This window comes from Oryx dammah, unplaced genomic scaffold (assembly GCF_014754425.2).
Source record: "Oryx dammah isolate SB20612 unplaced genomic scaffold, SCBI_Odam_1.1 HiC_scaffold_28, whole genome shotgun sequence".
In the NCBI taxonomy this organism is placed as follows: domain Eukaryota; kingdom Metazoa; phylum Chordata; class Mammalia; order Artiodactyla; family Bovidae; genus Oryx; species Oryx dammah.
Genome location: NW_024070212.1, coordinates 84253783 through 84272094, shown reverse-complemented (window position 1 = coordinate 84272094; position 18312 = coordinate 84253783). Strand labels below are relative to the sequence as shown.

General features: G+C 42.4%; 1 protein-coding gene across 12 annotated transcripts in view; it reads left to right on the top strand.

Annotated features, from left to right (window-relative positions):
• FGGY (FGGY carbohydrate kinase domain containing) overlaps nt 1-18312 on the top strand; it is a 497520-nt gene that overhangs the window by 330566 nt on the left and 148642 nt on the right. For 11 of the 12 annotated variants that reach the window (XM_040232740.1, XM_040232734.1, XM_040232742.1 and 8 more), the window contains one exon: nt 10646-10753. The exons of the other annotated variant lie outside the window; for it this stretch is intronic. In XM_040232740.1, coding sequence (XP_040088674.1) covers nt 10646-10753 — 108 coding nt within the window. The remainder of the gene's footprint in view (nt 1-10645; nt 10754-18312) is intronic. 12 annotated transcript variants of the gene reach the window in all.

The window sequence follows — 18312 nt, the reverse complement described above, 5'->3', positions numbered from 1 at the left end:
AGGAGGACCTAACTGGTTATCCATTTTAAATATAGCAGTGTGTACGTGTCCATCCCAAACTCCCTAATTATCCCTTCCCCCTATCCTTACCCCCTCAACCATAAGTTCATTCTCTAAGTCTGTGAGTCTGTCCGTTTTATAAGTAGGTTCATTTATATAATTTCTTTTTAGATTCTTCATATAAGAGATATCGTATATTTCCGCTTCTCTGTCTGAGCACCTTTTTAAAGAGCACCTAAATTCTATACTTTGGCCTCCTCATGCGAAGAGTTGACTCATTGGAAAAGACTCTGATGCTGGGAGGGATTGGGGGCAGGAGGAGAAGGGGACGACAGAGGATGAGATGGCTGGATGGCATCACCGACTCGATGGACATGAGTCTGAGTAAACTCCGGGAGTTGGTGATGGACAGGGAGGCCTGGTGTGCTGCAGTTCATGAGGTCGCAAAGAGTCGGACATGACTGAGCGACTGAACTGAACTGAACTGAAGTTCTGTAAGGGGGAGCTGCTTTATGTAGCAGCTAATTTGGAATCAAAAGAGCATTGGTTGAACCGTATTTGAGAACCACTTAATAGCACTGTGCTCATTCACGGGGGGTGTGACAAAAATAGAAAATTCAGTTCTGATTCTGAGGGTCCAATTCACTATGTAACATCAGAGCAACAGAGCTAAGAATCTGTCTGATGGATAAATACTGTGCATACAGAACACCCCTCCTTCTCTTTAGCTCCTACCCCGACTCCCCGGTGGCCCCTCCTACATTACAGAGGAAACTGTAGTTTACCCACCACACTGTTTGGGCTGTGAAAAAGAGGCCAGATATGATTTTACATCTTTGGGGTCACACAGCTCTCAAAGCTTCCAAAGTTGAAGCCAGTCTGAGCTCCCTGGAGCGCATCAGGCATTTGTACAGAGAAGGTCGAGTGTGGCTTCTGGTCTGCAGGGGAAAGAAAGCTGGGGGAACTTCAGGAGGACCCCCAAAGTCTTCTTGGCTATTCAGTCTCTCTTGCAGTCAATTTTGGGTGTGTTCAATGTGAGTGGATAAGAAAGAGATGAATGACATTGATGTTGTGATCACATACCGGTTTCAAGATGATGAAGAAGGAGATTTAAAGGGTCCAGAATCCTTTGCAAATAATTCAGGACATTCCAGGCAATATCTGGCAGCCTCCCTCCATCCCCAGATTGGGGACCATTTGGTTGGGTGACACACCGGCCCAGTGCCCTCCCCACCTGCCCACTCAGACTACTAAGCCCCGGAAGACATCTATGAATGGATTTTATGTGTTCTTGTTTTGCTCCAACTGAAATAAAGGGATTGAGTTTCTAGGAAAGGCAGACTTTATTGGAGGACTCTGAACCTTTCCAAAACCTCCAAATAGAGGAGAGGAAAGCTTGGCAGGCCTGAGCTTTATTAGCCACAGGTCACTTACAATGATTGGATATGTTTTTTATTCTATGGTTGTTTGTAATGCAGGTGAGATAATTAATAATAATTAATTATTAGTAAATTTATTAAAACTATGAATAAATTAATAGTAATTTTAGCCATTTCTTGCATATGTGTGATGATTTCATTTACAAAGCATACTCTGTAGGTATAAGTACATATTATGTGTGTATTTATAGACCTCAGTATACACATTTACACATGTAATGTTAGAATTGCCTGCATCATGGAAGTACTGAAAGCTAAGGGAAGATGCAAGGAGGCATACCCACCTGGGAACTAGGAGAAAAGTCAGAGTTCAGAGGTTTCCTGGAGCAGGTAAAGGTAATATGGAACAGAGTCTTACAAAAGGACATTTTAGAGTTAGTCAAGGGAAGGTGAGAAGGGCTGCCCTTTATTCTTTTTTCTTTTTTAATGTGTATTTCAAATAAGCAGCGAGGTTTTCTTTTCTTTTCTTTACTTTTTTTTTTTTTGGCCGTGCCCCACGGCCTGTGGGATCTTAGTTCCCCAACCAGGGATTGAACCAGCACCTTGTGCATTGGAAGCACAGTCTCAAACATTGGACTACCTGGGAAGTCCTAGGGCTGCCTTTTAGAAAGAGAAAGGAGAATTGATGAAGATTCAGAGATGAGAAAGAAAATGGCTCACTTGTGGAATTTCTATGCTGTGATGAACTTACTGCAGTAAAAGATAAAAATGATAGGGCAAAGAGTGGGGGAAATGACCACATGTGCCAAAGGTCTATTTGGCCAAATCATACATAGACCAGGTCAGAGAGGTGGGAATGTCTGATCAATGTCTAAAGGATGTAAATAAAGAAAGTGATAGAATTATATTTGTCTATTAGACCACTGGGCTGCAGGTATGGAATTTAGTCTCTGATGGGGCTTGCAGATTGCAGGGAGGAGGGCAATATTTGAGGCAAATAAACCAGTTTAATTGCTGTTTCAAGGACCCAAGAAGGAAAGGTAAAGGACTGACTAATGTAATGGCAGTGGGAGAAACATAAAGGTTTCTGTTTGAAAATAGAGTTGACCGTACACGCGACCTAATGTCGAGCAATGAGTGAGATGAAGAAGTCAAGAGTGATATTCTGCTGGTTGAGTAAATAGGGTACCATGTAGTGAGACAGGGACCCCAGAACAGGAGGAGCCCTAGGAGGAAGAATGACAAAGTCTATCTATATTGGACATTTGATTAGACATTTGGGTCAAATGTCCTATATGGAACTCAGGAGTGAGGTCTGCATTTGGAATAAAAATTTGAAACTCAGCAGCATAAAAATTGTCATAACCACATGAGAGTGAGCTGACCCTGAGAGATGTGGTAAGTGAGACAAATCCAGGAGGAAGGAAGAAGAGCCCACCAGAGAGATGGAGCTGATGAGGGATAGGATCTGGAATTAGCCCCATCAGACACGACTGAGCGACTAAACTGAACTGAGCTGAACTGATAGTTGAGGAAAGGGACTCAAAGAGATTCAGAGGTTCATGGCTAGGAAGCAACCCAACCATAACTGACAACCAGCTTTTGGTAAAGAATCTACCAGCAACGCAGGAGACCTGGGTTCGATCCTTGGGTCAGAAAGATCCCCTGTAGGAAATGACAACCCACTTCAGTATGCTTGCCTGAAGAATTTGGTGGACAGAGGAGCCTGGCAGCCTGCAGTCCCTGGGGTCACAAAGAGTCAGACACAACTGAGCATCTAACAACACTTTTCCTAACTCCAAGGTCTATGCTCATATTACCAAACCATGTTTATTTACTACTTTTAAGATAACACATGGTTCCTCACCATTTTGTAGGAGAGGCTCATTGCAATTCAGCCTGAGAAGTACAAAAATAGAGGTGAATGCTAAGAGCCCCCATTCATAAACAGAATTTTCTGTGCTCTTTTTTTGTACTGTAGTGAGCTGGGAGCTGGCTGGAATGTGTATAAATGGTTTTTTCTAGTAAGACGATAGCACAGTCCATTTGGAGGGAGAGATGAGCCACCACGGAAATACCCAGTCCCACACATGCCTGCGGCTACCCTCTTACATTCCCAACCTGGCTGGAGGCACTCAAAACAAAACCTCCTGTTCCCTCCCAGGACCACTGGCGCCTGCAGCCTGCCCCCTGCCCCTGCCAGAGGCTTAGGCCAAGCTTGGGATAATGGGATGGGGGAAGGCAGAGCGGACGTTGCTGGAGCAGCTCCCTGCCCTGAACTCAGTCACTGCCCCCAGAAAGGTATGAGCAGGCGCCTGGGTTTTATCACCACAGGGAAACTCAGCTGACTGTAGCATAGCCATAGATGAAAAGTCAGCCAGTGGCATCCACTCCTGGAGCCAGCTCGGATACAGACATGAAAAGAGGCAGGAGCGCATGGAGAGAGACTTCTAATCCCAACTCCACCATTTCTGATCCTTGTGATCCTGGGTAGTTCGATTACTGTCCCCATTCTTGTGTCTTCACCTGTAAAACGGACTGTGTGTGTTTGACTCCATGTATTAGTAGGATTATTTTAAGTCTGAATGCAAATGTACATTCAGAAGTCACTTGATGCCTGAGTAACTACCCAGCTCATCCTGCTCTCCAGTGCCTACTAGATTGTAAACAGGGATTATGTCATTTACATGGTTCTCAACACCCATCTTTCTTTTTATATTTAAAACAGTAGTTTGAAGTCAGTGTGTATCCAGTAAGTAGTTGCTAAATATTTACCCAGCTAATGTAAGTTATTACAGATAATAGCCATTGACTATAATCCATGAAGTTGGCAATCTGGAGAAGCCCCCAATAATGTTGGCCATAGGTCAGAGAGTTGGTAGAGCACAGTTGGGTACTTAGAGATACCCCAAGAAGCAACCCCAGACAACCCCATGAGCCCCAGGCCATGTGAGGGCAGAGTCTGTGTTGAAATATTAATAGTGTTCTGGAGAGTTCCGATTGGCCATCTAAGGGAGAATGACTCAACTTTCAGGAATCAGAGAATCTCAAAGACAAAAGAGATATTAAACATCTCCAGTCCAGGCTATTTTATGGGTAAGGAAAATATAATCTGGAGAGAAAAATAAGTTGGTAGATCATAGCTTAGATCCTGCCTGGACCTTGCAATTACTCCTTTTGTATTTACGAGTTATTTGACCTCCTTCAGCTTAGATTTCCTCGTTTGTGGAGTAAGTATAATAATAGTATCTATCTCATTGGGTTGTCATGAGTATTAAATGTGATAATGCCTGTAAAGTGCCTCAAAGAGTCTGGCATGTAATAAACCCACAATAACTGTTAGCAATTGCTATTTTATTACTTACTATTATTGTTTCTATATTATTATTTCTTCTTTCTGACTTTGAGGGTGGTTTCACTGAGACTTTTTTCCTGTCAACGGATTTTTAAAATGGAATCTTTGACAAGCAGTAGGATATGTTGTTGCAAATATATACCCATCCTTCAGACCTTGTAAACTTTTATGTAAAGTGGAGAACTTTAAGCTCTTGTAAAAATTGAGATGCTTGCACAGCTTCATGCCTCTGAGGCTTGTTACCTGGGATACCCTCCCTATCCACCTAAGGAAGCATTTATTCATCCCAGGCCACATGGCCTGGCTCCCATGTGGCCACCTCCGTGAAGTGCTTGCTCTTCTCCCAGGCAGTTTGGGCTCCTACCACACTCCTCACCCAACTCACTGTAGCACTTGGCATGTTTTGTTGTAATTTGTTAATTTCCACCTCTGCCTACCCAGTCTGACCAGGAGCACCTTGTGGAAAAGGGCTGTGCCTTATTGTTAATTCTTCTCCTTCTTCTCCTCCCTTCTCTCTCCTCACTGTTCTTCTTCTATTATTATTATTCTGCCTTATTATTTTATTAACCTTGTTGCTGATCTTAGTGCCTGGCAGAGTGTGCAACCAAATATTTTGTTTTATTGTAGGTTTTTATAACTTTATTTCTATCACACATAATTAAACAATATGTCAAAGGTTTCCATACAATTCATACTAAATTGAATGCTCATGTAACATCACCCATTAAAAGGAATATTCCAGAAGGGAATATTACCAGTACCTTTTAAGTGTAAAATTTTGACTTTACAATTTAATAAATGTTAACTATTTTCTTGTTGTATTTTGCTTAATGTTTGCTTAAAGTAAGTTTGAATCATAATTTGGACATGGCTCATGATAAGTAATCCTCCCAAGTTTACACCACCTGAAAATAAGATAAACTTTGCTTCTATATCAGCTTCTGTGTGCTCTGCTGAGTCACTCAAACTCGTGTCCAGCTGTTTGTGACTCCATGGACTGTAGTCTGCTGGGCTCCTCTGTCCATGGGATTTTCCAGGCAAGAATACCACAGCAGGTTACCATTTCCTTCTCCAGGGGATCTTCCTGACCCAGGGATCAAACCAGCATCCCTGTGTCTCCTGCACTGGTAGGCAAATTCTTTACCACTGAGCCACCTGGGAAGCCCATGTCATCTTCTACTTCATTATTGAGAATGTTGACAGAATGAAACCAAGAATGCGTCTAGAGACTTCCTTAATGGTGGTGGTGGTGGTTTAGTTGCTAAGTCATGTCCTACTCTTGGGACCCCATGGACTATAGCCTGCCAAGCTCCTCTGTCTGTAGGATTTTCCAGGCAAGAATACTGGAGTGGGTTGCCATTTCCTTTTCCAGGGGATTTCCTGACCCACGGATCAAACCCTGGTCTCCTGCACTGCAGGCAGATTCTTTACCAACTGAGTTACCAGGATGTGTGCTTAATGGTAGCAGTTACTTTCGGCTATGGCCATTTGTCCCAGTCACCTGACTATCCCGTCATACCTTCCTCATTTCAAGAACTAACATTTACATGATATTTAACATATAATAAGCTGTTCATAGGTGACAGCTTATTTTATTTTCATGAAAGTCCTACCACATTTATATCATTCTTCGCATTTTGGAACTGAGGAAACTGAGGCTCAGAAATCAGATTCCCTTTCATAAGGTCACCTGGCTAAGAACATGGTAGTCATGATAGAGTGAAGACAGGCCTTTGACTCAATCCTTTCTTTCTCCTCTGCTCTTCACAAGTCTATAGGGGGAAACTTATCAAAAGCCTTTTGCACATGAAGATTCCCTATCCTACGTGTCATCAAGACCAGGAGGTTGGTTCAGCCTAAGTGAGTTTCTTCTGGCTCTAATGACCCTTGCTTTCTGCCCTTTAGAGGTAAATGAAGGACTCAAAGAAGCAATGGTAGCCTAAAATCAGGAAGAAATACAGAACAGAAACAAATATAGAACCTGTAGAGCCTGACTGCTTTGTGTTTTTATAACCTTGTGTACCTTGTGTATGCTATTTAATGGGTTTCCCTGGTGGCTCAGTGGTAATCCACCTGCCAGTGCAGAAGACACAGGAGATGTGGGTTCAATCCCTGGGTCAGGAAGATCCTCTGAAGGAGAAAATGGCAACCCTCTCCAGTGTTCTTGTCTAGAAAAATCCCATGGACAGAGGAGCCTGGAGGGCCACAGTCCATAGGATTGCAAAGAGTTGGACATGACTGAGCAACTGAGCATGAGCATGTATGCTGTTTAACAGTCTCTGCCTCGGTTTACATATCTGAACAATAGGAGTAATGATAGAATCGTCCCCTTAGGGTTATAGTGGGGATCAAGTGATTTAATTCCTACAGTGTGCTTAGAATATGGTCTTTAATAAGTACCCAGTCAGTTGTAGTGGTTGCTGTTGCCAATAGCACATTATTGCTGGAAAGTCAGTGTCCTATATGGACACCCATTATTAGTGGAGTAAAATGTGCTCCTTCCCTTTGAGTCCCAGAGCAGCCTTCAGGCCAAGATAGCCATCAGCATGGAAAGGGCTTTCACAAAATTTTTCTAAAGTATTTAGGTTTACCGCAGAGGATTAAAGTATACGTAAATACACGAATGTGCACTCAGTCTAAACAAACTCTTACTTGTTTTCTCCCAGAGCTTGGGAGTAATTGGAGGTGCTCTGGGGAACATGTATCTGTTTCCTTGCCATAGTCAGGATGTCCAATGAGAAGTGTGTGCTGTTCCAAATGAGTGAGCACAAGCAGGAATCAACTCAGAGTATTCTAGACAGTCAGACAGAGCCTTTACCTGCCATTTCTGAGCAGCAGAGTCCAGTCTGCCAGTGGAGTTTGGCAAAAACTGATACAGGAACATCTTTAAATCATGGGGTTTGAGGTGCAGGTACAGTTGGGGGCGGGGGTGGCGGGAGTGATGCAAAACCCTCCTAAGCAATTTATACAAATTTTGTTTGTTTTTAAAAAGCATATCCTAGAGTTTGAGGCCAGTTTGTACCTGGGCTCAACTCCCACCACAGCCATTTACAACCTTTGTGACTGTGGACAATATGCCGCCTCTCTGAAACTAATCTGTCGAATGGTGCTGGAAGAATTCTGGATGGGAAGGGGTGCAGGGCATGAAAACAGATGGCTTGACTTTGGTGGGTGTCCATCCACCCATCTAAACCCCAGGGCTTACATGCTTATGGGCATAGGCTGTCTTATTCACCCCAAAGTGCCTCAGGCATTGCAGAGTAGGGCAGTACTTTCTAGAGCTGGCATGTGATAAAATTTTCACTGACAAAGACAAAGGGATAAAAATGAATACCATTTAAGTGTGTGCTGCTTCTGTCTGGAACACTCTCTATATCATGTACATATACAAACACACTATATATATTATATGTACAAAATACACATGTATATATGCTCACACCTAAATAATTTCTGTGTATGTTTTCACCTTAATTCAAATGTCACTTCTTCAGAAAAGTCTGACCCCCAGGTTACATTAAGTACCTCACTTATGAGCCCTTATAATACCTTTTGATATTCTTTCATTCATTTATCACAGTTTGTATTTATACACTTGTGTGATACTCATCTTAGGGTGACCAGCTGTCCCTTTTGCCTAGTACTGAGAGTTTTCTAGGACATAGGAATTTTAATGCTAAAACTGAGAGAATCCTGGCCAAACCTGAATCTCAGCCCCCCTCGTCTACTTTCCTCTTAAGAGAGCAGTTCCATGAAGGTGGAGACTACACTCTTTTCTGTACACTCTTTTCTTTTACTTTCAGTGCCTGGATCACAACAGGAACTCAGGAAACATCTGCTGAACCCGTCAAGAAATGAGTGAATATATCAAAGTTAAATGGTCTTTCCTTGCAGGGAAGAAAAACCAAAAAAGCTCTTTACCCCTGAGATTACGTTAGGTGTTAAATTTACCCTTTTTATAAACTATCTTTATTTGACAAAATTTAAAGTTCATAATATTGTATAGTCTCCTGCCTTCCCTTACCCCCTTCCTTTTTGGGGATTGGAACTCCTACTGATTTGACTGATTTCACTCATTTAATGAAAAGAGAACCACAATAGTTAGAAGGTTTATCCATATGCTGAAGTTCTGTACTATAAACTCCATGAGGGCAGGAAATTATAGATATATTCAGTTCACTTCTGTATCCCTAGGACCTGGCATAGTAAGAGCTGAATAAATATTTGTAGAATAAATGAATGCATATATTCTCTGCCCAGCTTCAGGACACTCAGGAGTAGACCCAATGTACTTAACTCCCTTTTCATCCTTACCTTCTCATACACCCTCCCACAACCATAATATCGCTTCAGCATTCATCCCCACTGGGTGGATGAGAAGCTCATGCCTTTCCAGATCAGTAAACATGTGGTCCATCCCTGCCTGTCCTGTCTCATCCCTTGATGTACTTTCCTAACACCTAATGGACTTCCATGGTCTGCTACAAAAAGACTTTGTCATATCTTGAATACCAAGAGCATCTGTCTCACCCGCATGGCTTTGTTCAAGCTATCCCCTTGACCTGGAATGCTCGTTCTGTTTCATCTTGCTAAATCTTACTAGTCTAAGTGTATGTCCCATTCTCTAAGAAGCCACAGTCTGGACCGCTTCATTCCTTACCCGATGTGCCCCTCTACAGCATTCCGTGCTTGGTCTTTACCATCCCATGGACCACACTTTTCTCTTTGACTGTTTACATATCTAGCTCCCCCTAAATGAGGAGTTTCTTGCAGACTAGAGCTCTTTCTCATTCATCTCCATGTCCCTAGTCAAGAGAGAGTATGCTATTGCTGCTGCTGCTGCTAAGTCGCGTCAGTCGTGTCTGACTCTGTGCGACCCCATAGACGGCAGCCCACCAGGCTCCCCTGTCCCTGGGATTCTCCAGGCAAGAACAGTGGAGTGGGTTGCCATTTCCTTCTCCAATGCATGAAAGTGAAAAGTGAAAGTGAAGTCACTCAGTCATGTCCGACTCTTCACGGCCCCTTGGACTGTAGCCCACCAGGCTTCTCAGTCCAGGGGATTTTCCAGGCAAGAGTAATGGAGTGGGGTGCCATTGCCTTCTCTGAGTATGCTATTAGGTGTCTAATAAATGTTTGTAGAAGTAAGGAGATGTATCTCTTGCCTTAAATATGTTAGGTGGGAAACAAACATAAGATCTGCATGACACACAACAGGACGTGTATTTTTGTTCACAAGTCTTATCAGTTGGCTGAGAGATTCTGGTGATCCAGGCTTGCCAGCTGCTGGTTGACTAAAAGGATTTGCTGATCCGATTTTGGCTGTCTCATGTATCTGAATCATCACGTGTGACAACTGGACTGACTCAGCTTTCTGCATATCTGTCCAGAAGGCTCACTGGGGCATGTACTCATGGCAGAGGGAGAGGAGGAAGAATAGAGGCACACAGTTCTTGAGGTTTTGGCCTGAAACCTGGTACACAGTGTCACTTCTGCTCCATTCTGTTGGCCAGACCAAGTGACAAAGTTGATCCAGACTCAAAGGATGGGGACCCCACCTCTCAATGACAGGGGCTACGAAGTCACATTGCAGAGCAGGTGGATGCAGAGAGGGCTAGAAAATGGGGACCACGACTGCAGTCAGTTCACTACAGAGAGGGAGCCAGCCAAAGACTGTCACATCAGTTTCTTTCCAAAATGATCTCTTTTGCTACCTTAACACCTGGATGAGTTTATCAGAAAGGTTCTTAAAGAAGCCAGGGCCATCCTTTGGCAGGAGTGACTTCCCCACCATCAAAGGTATTTAGCGAAAAGCTGAATTCCATGGTCAGAGGGACCTCACATGGGAGGAAGATAAGACTGCTTCTAGCCTTGAGGGTCAATATTTTTACATACTTTGCCCCTTTCTTTCCAGATCAGCAAAAACCCAATCTTTGTACCAGGTGTGTGGGGCCCTTATTTCTCAGCCATGGTCCCTGGGTTCTGGCTGAATGAAGGTGGTCAAAGCGTTACTGGAAAACTGGTAAGTTGACACTTTCTTCCTATGGTCTTTAATGTTTTTCCACCCTTGACTAGTCCATTTTGTCATATTCTTTATACCCAGTATCTGAAAGATTTGCAGACTCTTAAATCGGAATTAACTTTTCGTTAGCATACAACCTCACATATGGAGCATATGCAGCCTGTGTTTGCCAAAGGAATAAATGTTGGTCCAGGCATTGATGACTAACCGATCTTCTCACCTAGCTTTCTTTTCACATAACACCCCATTTTTCTCAAGGCAACAAGCGTGATATTCTACTGTGTGAAAAGGACTGTGTTCATCTCTAGCCAGCATCCTTCGCTGGTTCCTCATAGCCCTGGGGGCATAGTTCAGATAGTTTTCTGGGCACATCATTCCCTTTGTGGTCTATCCCTGCCAGTCTGGCATGTGCACTTGTCACTCCGGCTGGATTGCCCTACTCACAGCTTCCCCATGGCTCATGTTATTCGACTCCTCTGTGTCTTGGTATATGCTCTGCTTGGAAAGTTCTTTGTCACTTGCTAGTTTTACTTGATCTTTAAGACATAACTTCAGTTCTTAGCACATTCTGAGATAATCTGTCTTTTCCAGAAATCTAGGAGCTCTTTAAAGGCATGGACCATATCATACATCTCTTTGTATCCAGCCCCATGCAATCCCTGGGTCAGGAAGATCCCCTGGAGAAGGGGCATGGCAACCCACTCCAGTATCATTGCCTGGAAAATCCCATGGACAGAGGAGCCTAGTGGGCTACAGTCCATAGAGTTGCAAGAAGTCAGATATGACTAAAGTGACTTACATGCAGGAGCTCTTTAAAAGTATGGGCCATATTGTACTTTTTGTATCCAGCCCAGTGCCTGGTTCATAAAAGGTGCTTAGAGAAAATGTGTTGAATTCATGGGGTCATCTCATAGAGAAGACAGAAGATCAATAAAAATGAGATGTGTACTATACCTGAGGTATAAGACACAGAGCTGGAACAAAGCTACATTAAGAAATTCTTAGCAGTGGAGACAGTATTTGTGCTGAGCTTTAATAATAAATAGGGACCAACCAGACAAAGAAAGGCAGGGATATTTTCTAGGTAGGAGAACTGGCATAGACACAGTTATCTGAGTGAAAAAATAACAAGGCATATTTGAGGATAATTGCAAACTTTCAGTTGTGGCATAAACTGTTCTTTGAAAAATGGCTTGCAGTAAAATTGGGAAAGCTGGTCAGGGACCCCACAGAAGAAGTCCCTGCAAAACATTCTAAGGAGTTGGACTTTAGGTAATAGACCAAGAGGAGCAGGTAAAAGATTGGAAGAGTAACAGATGTTTTCAGCTCTCTGTTATAAAACTGGCTAGTAGCCATCAGGAAGAAGGCCTAGGCGTACATAGCCCAACAAAAAGAGACTAGCTTCAATAGATTGACCCACTGACAAAAAGCCATGAGAGCTTGAATGGGGACAGTGGCAATAATGACTGAGAATTGAGGTCAAGAGATCAGCAGACCTTTGAGGGATTAACTGTGGAAAAGCAAGAGAAAATGAGACTCAGCCTTGGTTACCCAACCTCACATTTACTATGTTGTACTGAAATTGTCTGTTTATGGTCTGCTCCTCTCCAGCTCTTCTGAATGTTCAGCCAAATCAAAAGTAGTCTGATCCTAAGCTGAATGTGGGTACAAAGAACCATTAATTTCCATTTCTCAATGTGTTTGTATTTTATTCTTAGATGCCTTGCGTTCTCTCTCAAAGTTGATGGATGCATAGGTGAATGGCTAGATTCAAAGAGCCAGTTGTGTGCCTCCACTCTTGTTCTGGGCTATAAAGATATATGAATTAGTCCCCTAACAGTCCAAGGTTTAAGGAGCTCATTGTCTGGTTCAGTTCAGTTCAGTCGCTCAGTCGTGTCCGACTCTTTGCGACCCCATGAATTGCAGCACGCCAGGCCTCCCTGTTCATCACCATCTCCCGGAGTTCACTGAGACTCACGTCCATCGAGTCCATGATGCCATCCAGCCATCTCATCCTTGGTCGTCCCCTTCTCCTCCTGCCCCCAATCCCTCCCAGCATCAGAGTCTTTTCCAATGAGTCAGCTCTTCGCATGAGGTGGCCAAAGTACTGGACTTTCAGTTTTAGCATCATTCCTTCCAAAGAAATCCCAGGGTTGATCTCTTTCAGAATGGACTGGTTGGATCTCCTTGTAGTCCAAGGGACTCTCAAGAGTCTTCTCCAACACCACAGTTCAAAAGCATCAGTTCTTCCGCGCTCAGCCTTCTTCACAGTCCAACTCTCACATCCATACATGACCACAGGAAAAACCATAGCCTTGACTAGACGGACCTTAGTCAGCAAAGTGGGAAGTATAAATTAAATAACATTTGATTGTTCTCAATAGAAAAGTTGAGAAGAAGACATCACTCTGTGCCAAAGGTGCAGTGGGATTGGAACTTGACGATCTCCTATTTAAACATAGTGTCATGTATTTACACAGCTTTTCAACTTAAATATCCACTTCCTTTCTGTGACACAAAGAAAACCCATTACTGAAACAAACACCTTTACAAGCCCATATTATGGTATAATTACCTTGGAAGACTCAGAATTCATAGAAGACATAACCTAGAGTCTTTTATAACAAAAATAGTGATTCATTAAACTAACTCTTTGCAGGATGCATTGTCCATGAAGCTGTCCGTCAACAGGTTTTCAGAGATTTAGTATGACAGTTGAACATCTGTGTCAGTCAAGAAATGCTTTTCCTAGTATTTGGCTTAGAGTTTGTTCCGTTGCTATGGATATAAGCCATCTTTGCCCAAACATTATGACATATTTTGGTGGACAAGAATTGGTTACGCCTACTTCCTGAGCCTGAAATTAAATATTAAAGAGTGACTCTTTTCTGACCATTAACAAAATCTTCATAAGAGCCCACTATGGTTTTTGAAAAGAATCATGGGAACTGTTGGCCTTTATCTAGTTAGTTGATTTTGCACCATCATTAAAGCTGCATGTAGAGTTCTACTTTGGATAATTCTATGTATATAGTTTCATTGGACCTCGGGATGGAGCACGATTGACCCATGTGTTGCAGAAAGCAAAATCTAAGGAAGTCTAGAAGCTAGCAAAATGGAGCAAAATCTGAATCAAGAAAGAAACAGACTATCCAACAAAGCATCAGTTCAAAGAGGCCAAAGCAAACTAGAAAATAGAGATATAAAAAGAATAGCAATGATGATGATAATAATAATAGCAACAATAATTGTACCTTATTGAGTGCATTTTCCCATGGGAAAGATTTATATATAAATAATCTTGTTAATCCTTGAGTGATAGTCACAATAATCACAATGCCTAATATTTATTTTGAAGACTTATTTAGTCTCTATTCCAGGAGCCTTTCATGTACTATTTTATTTAATCCTCTTGGAACCCCTACAGGTTAGGTACAGTTATCCATATTTTACAGATGAGGAACTGAAACTCAGGGTCTCAAGCACAGCCTGGAGAGTTTCCTGATGCACTGTCAATGGCCTTTTTACCCGATTCCTTTGCCACTTATCTTTCCTTTCTGTTTACTTATTCTGGTTCATGTTTTGTGTATTCTTATCACTGGTTTTTCAGCATATTGTCATTGAACAGAACACTATAAGAGGAAGTTACATCTCTTTTGTTCTGTGTTTCATATGTATACCTTCTCTCATATACTTAGTCTATAAGAGTCTGCTCTATTATTATACTGTCCAGAATGCATTACAAACATGCAGTCATATAATCTAAAGTAGAAGAGAAGAGACAGAAGAAGAAAAGGGAAGTAAAGGAGAGAGGGGGAAAAAAAGAAATAAAATTTATCTGAACTCTAGATTTGGAAAAAAAAAAGAGATATTTTGTCTTATTTTTGCAATTAAATACAGATCTTCCATCACAAAGCAAAATCTTTCATTCCAAGTATATGAATAGATTGGTACTTTAAAAAAAAAGTCTCCATCTGGTTAACTTCAGGATGAAGAAAAAAAAATAGGATAGGATCTTTTCTGGCTCTGGAGTCCTTGCAGTTTCATCTGCCTGAGATTTGGGCTTGTTTTCCACTCATTTCAAACTTGTGCAGCCGATATTTATTTCCTCTTAGAAGGGCACATACCCCGTTCCCATGGATGATTTATTTCAGCTCACCAAACACCCATCAAAGACTGTCTCGTGCTTGTCGATACTCTTTCCAGAATAGCTGTGCAAAAACCATCGTTTTTTGCCCAGATTTTTTCCACAGAATACCAACCCATGCAGTCACTGCGTCCAGATGCTGAAGCTTATTTCCAACTGGACCTCAGCCATCCTTCTCTCTAAGCTGTCTTCTCTATCTTACTTGAAGTCTTTTTTATTGGGGCAGGCACTGAGTAAAAGAGACTAGGACAGATTCCTAAGCTGCCCCTGTGGTGCACTGGCTTTCTGGGACACTAGGGCTTGATGGGAGTTAACATTCAACTGCTTGAAGTCAGAATTTAACTTTATAAACTTGAGCCACAGGGTTATGTGAGCTGCTGCTTGCCCTTGGAGTTTAGGATTTGTGCATCATGAGTGCTTATCTGCTTCCTCCTTTATCACCATTGCCCTTCAGCCTGGGGCCAGCCTCAGGGGCTCAGCCAGTCCTCCATAACTGGGTGTATACAGAGTACATCATGCAAAATGTTGGGCTGGATGAATCACAAGCTGGAATCAAGATTGCCCAGAGAAATATCAACAACCTCAGATATGCAGATAATACCACTCTAATGGCAGAAAGTGAAGAGGAACATCATCAAGAGCTTTTTGGTGAGGGTAAAAGAGGAGAGTGAAAAGGCTGACTTGTAATTCAGCATTAAAAGCGCTAAGATCTTGGCATCTGGTCCCATCACTTCATGGCAAATAGAAGGGGAAAAAGTGGAAGCAGTGACAGATTTGGTTTTCTTGGGTTCTGAAATCACTGTGGATGGTGACTGAAACCATAAGATTAAAAGAACCTTGCCCCTTGGAAGGAAAGCTAGAGCAAACCTAGATAGCATATTAAAAAGCAGAGACATCACTTTGCCAACAAAGGTTCATATAGTCAAAGCTATGGTTTTCCGGTTGTCATGTACAGAAGTGAGAGTTGAGACATAAAGAAGCCTCAGTGCCAAAGAACTGATGCTTTCAAATTATGGTGCTGGAGAAGATTCTTGAGAGTCCCTTGGACAGCATGGAGATCAAATCAGTCAATCCTAAAGGAAATCAACCGTGAATATTCACTGGAAGTGTTAGGGGAGTGTGTAATTTCCTCAGTTCTGTCTCCAACAAAAATTTGAAGCAATGGACCAGCATTACAGCTCTCGGACAGACCAGTGTTACAGCTGTCAGACGGACCAGCTCTGTGTTACAACTCAGCTTTATTTAGAAAATAAAGGAGAATACATCCTCGAGGCATGAGGGCATGCCGACCTAAAAGACGTGAAGAGAAGAGAAAGACCTCCGCCCCTTTGACTCCTCTTTTTATATGTTTTTTCTCCTCTGCCTGGGCCTGCCCTTTGTAAATTGGGCTATCCAGGAGTGCTCTTTGTTCTACCTGAGGTCCTCACTCCCGTCCTCAGACCTTCCTTTGTTCTATTTTCACGGGCTTCTAGCCACTGCCATTCTGGACTCCCTTTTCCTATTCTAACTACCTAACAGAAGGATTTATACTGAAGCTGAAGCTCCAATACTTTGGCTACCTGATGAGAAGAGCTGACACAATGGGAAAAGACCCTGATGCTGGGAAATAGTGAAGGCAAAAGGAGAAGGAGCAGTGGAGGATGAGGTGGTTAAGTAGCATCATTGACTCAATGGATATGAATTTGAATAAACTGCAAGAGATAGTGGAGGACAGAGGAGCCTGGTACACTGCAGTCCATGGGGTCACAAAGAGTCAGACAGCACTTAGCCACTGAACAACAGCCACATGAAGAGCTTAGAGTGAACACAGCTTACAGAGATAAGCTTACAGAGATCCAGCTTATAGAGATAGTGATGTCACTACCTGTGACTTCATTTAGTCACTCTTTCCTTCTTGTTACAGAGATTTCCTGAGGGATTACTCTGGCCCAGGCAAGGACATGGTCACATGATTCCTGTCCTCTAGTAGCTTATCATCTAATGGGAAAATTGGATACAGAACTGGTAATTATAATTTATTGTAGCCCATAAAAGTAAATTGCACTACCCCTATAGCCAACTGGAAGAATCTGTTCTATGCTAAGCACATTCAGGCCCTCGTGAAGATTCAGGATTTTATCTGATCTTCACAGCATGTCTGTGTGACCAGTTTTATAAGTTTTACTAGTGACAAAATAGGCTCAGAACAGTGAGGTAACTTGAACAAGGTCTAACAGCTATAGGTGGGGACAGCCTTGATTCAAACCCAAGTCAGCTACTGGAAGCCCCAGATCTTTCCAGAAGTGGACTTGGCTTTTGCAGAGCTGCCTTTCTGAATTTTTCTTACAGTTCTCTTGTGTACTTCCTTGAGAAGCAATTATTTTATCAGCTAGTGTGACTTTTCTTTTCAAGTGTATTAAAACACATATAGTTAGTAGACTTCGTGAGGTCATGAAAGAGAAACGTGTGTGAATCAGTGTTGGCAGGATCTAGGTATATAGAGTTAGGTGTGTTTCATGCCAGGCATCTCACATTAGCTAATTGGAACGACTTCATGGATACAAAGACAAGCTCTGCATAAACAGATGCTTCTGTGTTCCCTCCTCCTGCCCAGGCCTTCACTTTTTTTTTTTTTTTGGTACATCCCCCTGGATCCTGCTCAGCTTCCTAATTACCTTCTCAGTTCTAATCTTTCCCCCTTTAACCCTTGTGTATTAGTTTGGGCTGCTATTAAAAAAAAAGTTCCACGGACCAAGTGGCTTATAAACAACAGAAATTTATTTCTCATAGTTCTGGACACTGGAAGCCCAAGATCAAGGTAGCAGCATGGTTGGGGTCTGGTAAGGGCCCTCTTCTGGGTTGCAGAAGGCTGTCTTTTCCTTGCATCTTCACCTGGTAGAAAAGGAGAACTCTGGTTTCTTCAGATCTTTATAAGGGCACTAATCCCATTCATTAGGCCTCTACCCTCATGACCTAACCACCTCCCAGAGGCCTCACCTCCCAATACCATGACATTGTGGTTAAGATTAAAAGTATGAATTGGGGGGCGGGGGTAGGGGACACATTTAGTCACATCACCCTCCTAAAGATTGCAGCTAAAACAATCTTTCTAAAGCATAGAGATGACTCTGTCTCTCTTGTTATCTGCAAAGTCTAAACTTGAGTGATGTTTATTTATACAGTCAGTATTTATTGAGTGCCTACTGTTTTCAAGGCACTGTTATGAATAAGAAAAAGGCAATAAGTAAAACAACCCCTTCTGCCCCTCCTCTGAAAATCTGTCCCCTTGTCAAGCTTACATTCTAACAACAGGAGACAGATAATATACAATAAAATGATAAGTAAGTTTTATTTTATGATATAAGTTGTAAAACTAATAGAGGAAGTCAACTTGTGAGTTGACTTTGCAGTTTTAAATAGGTGGTCAGGATAG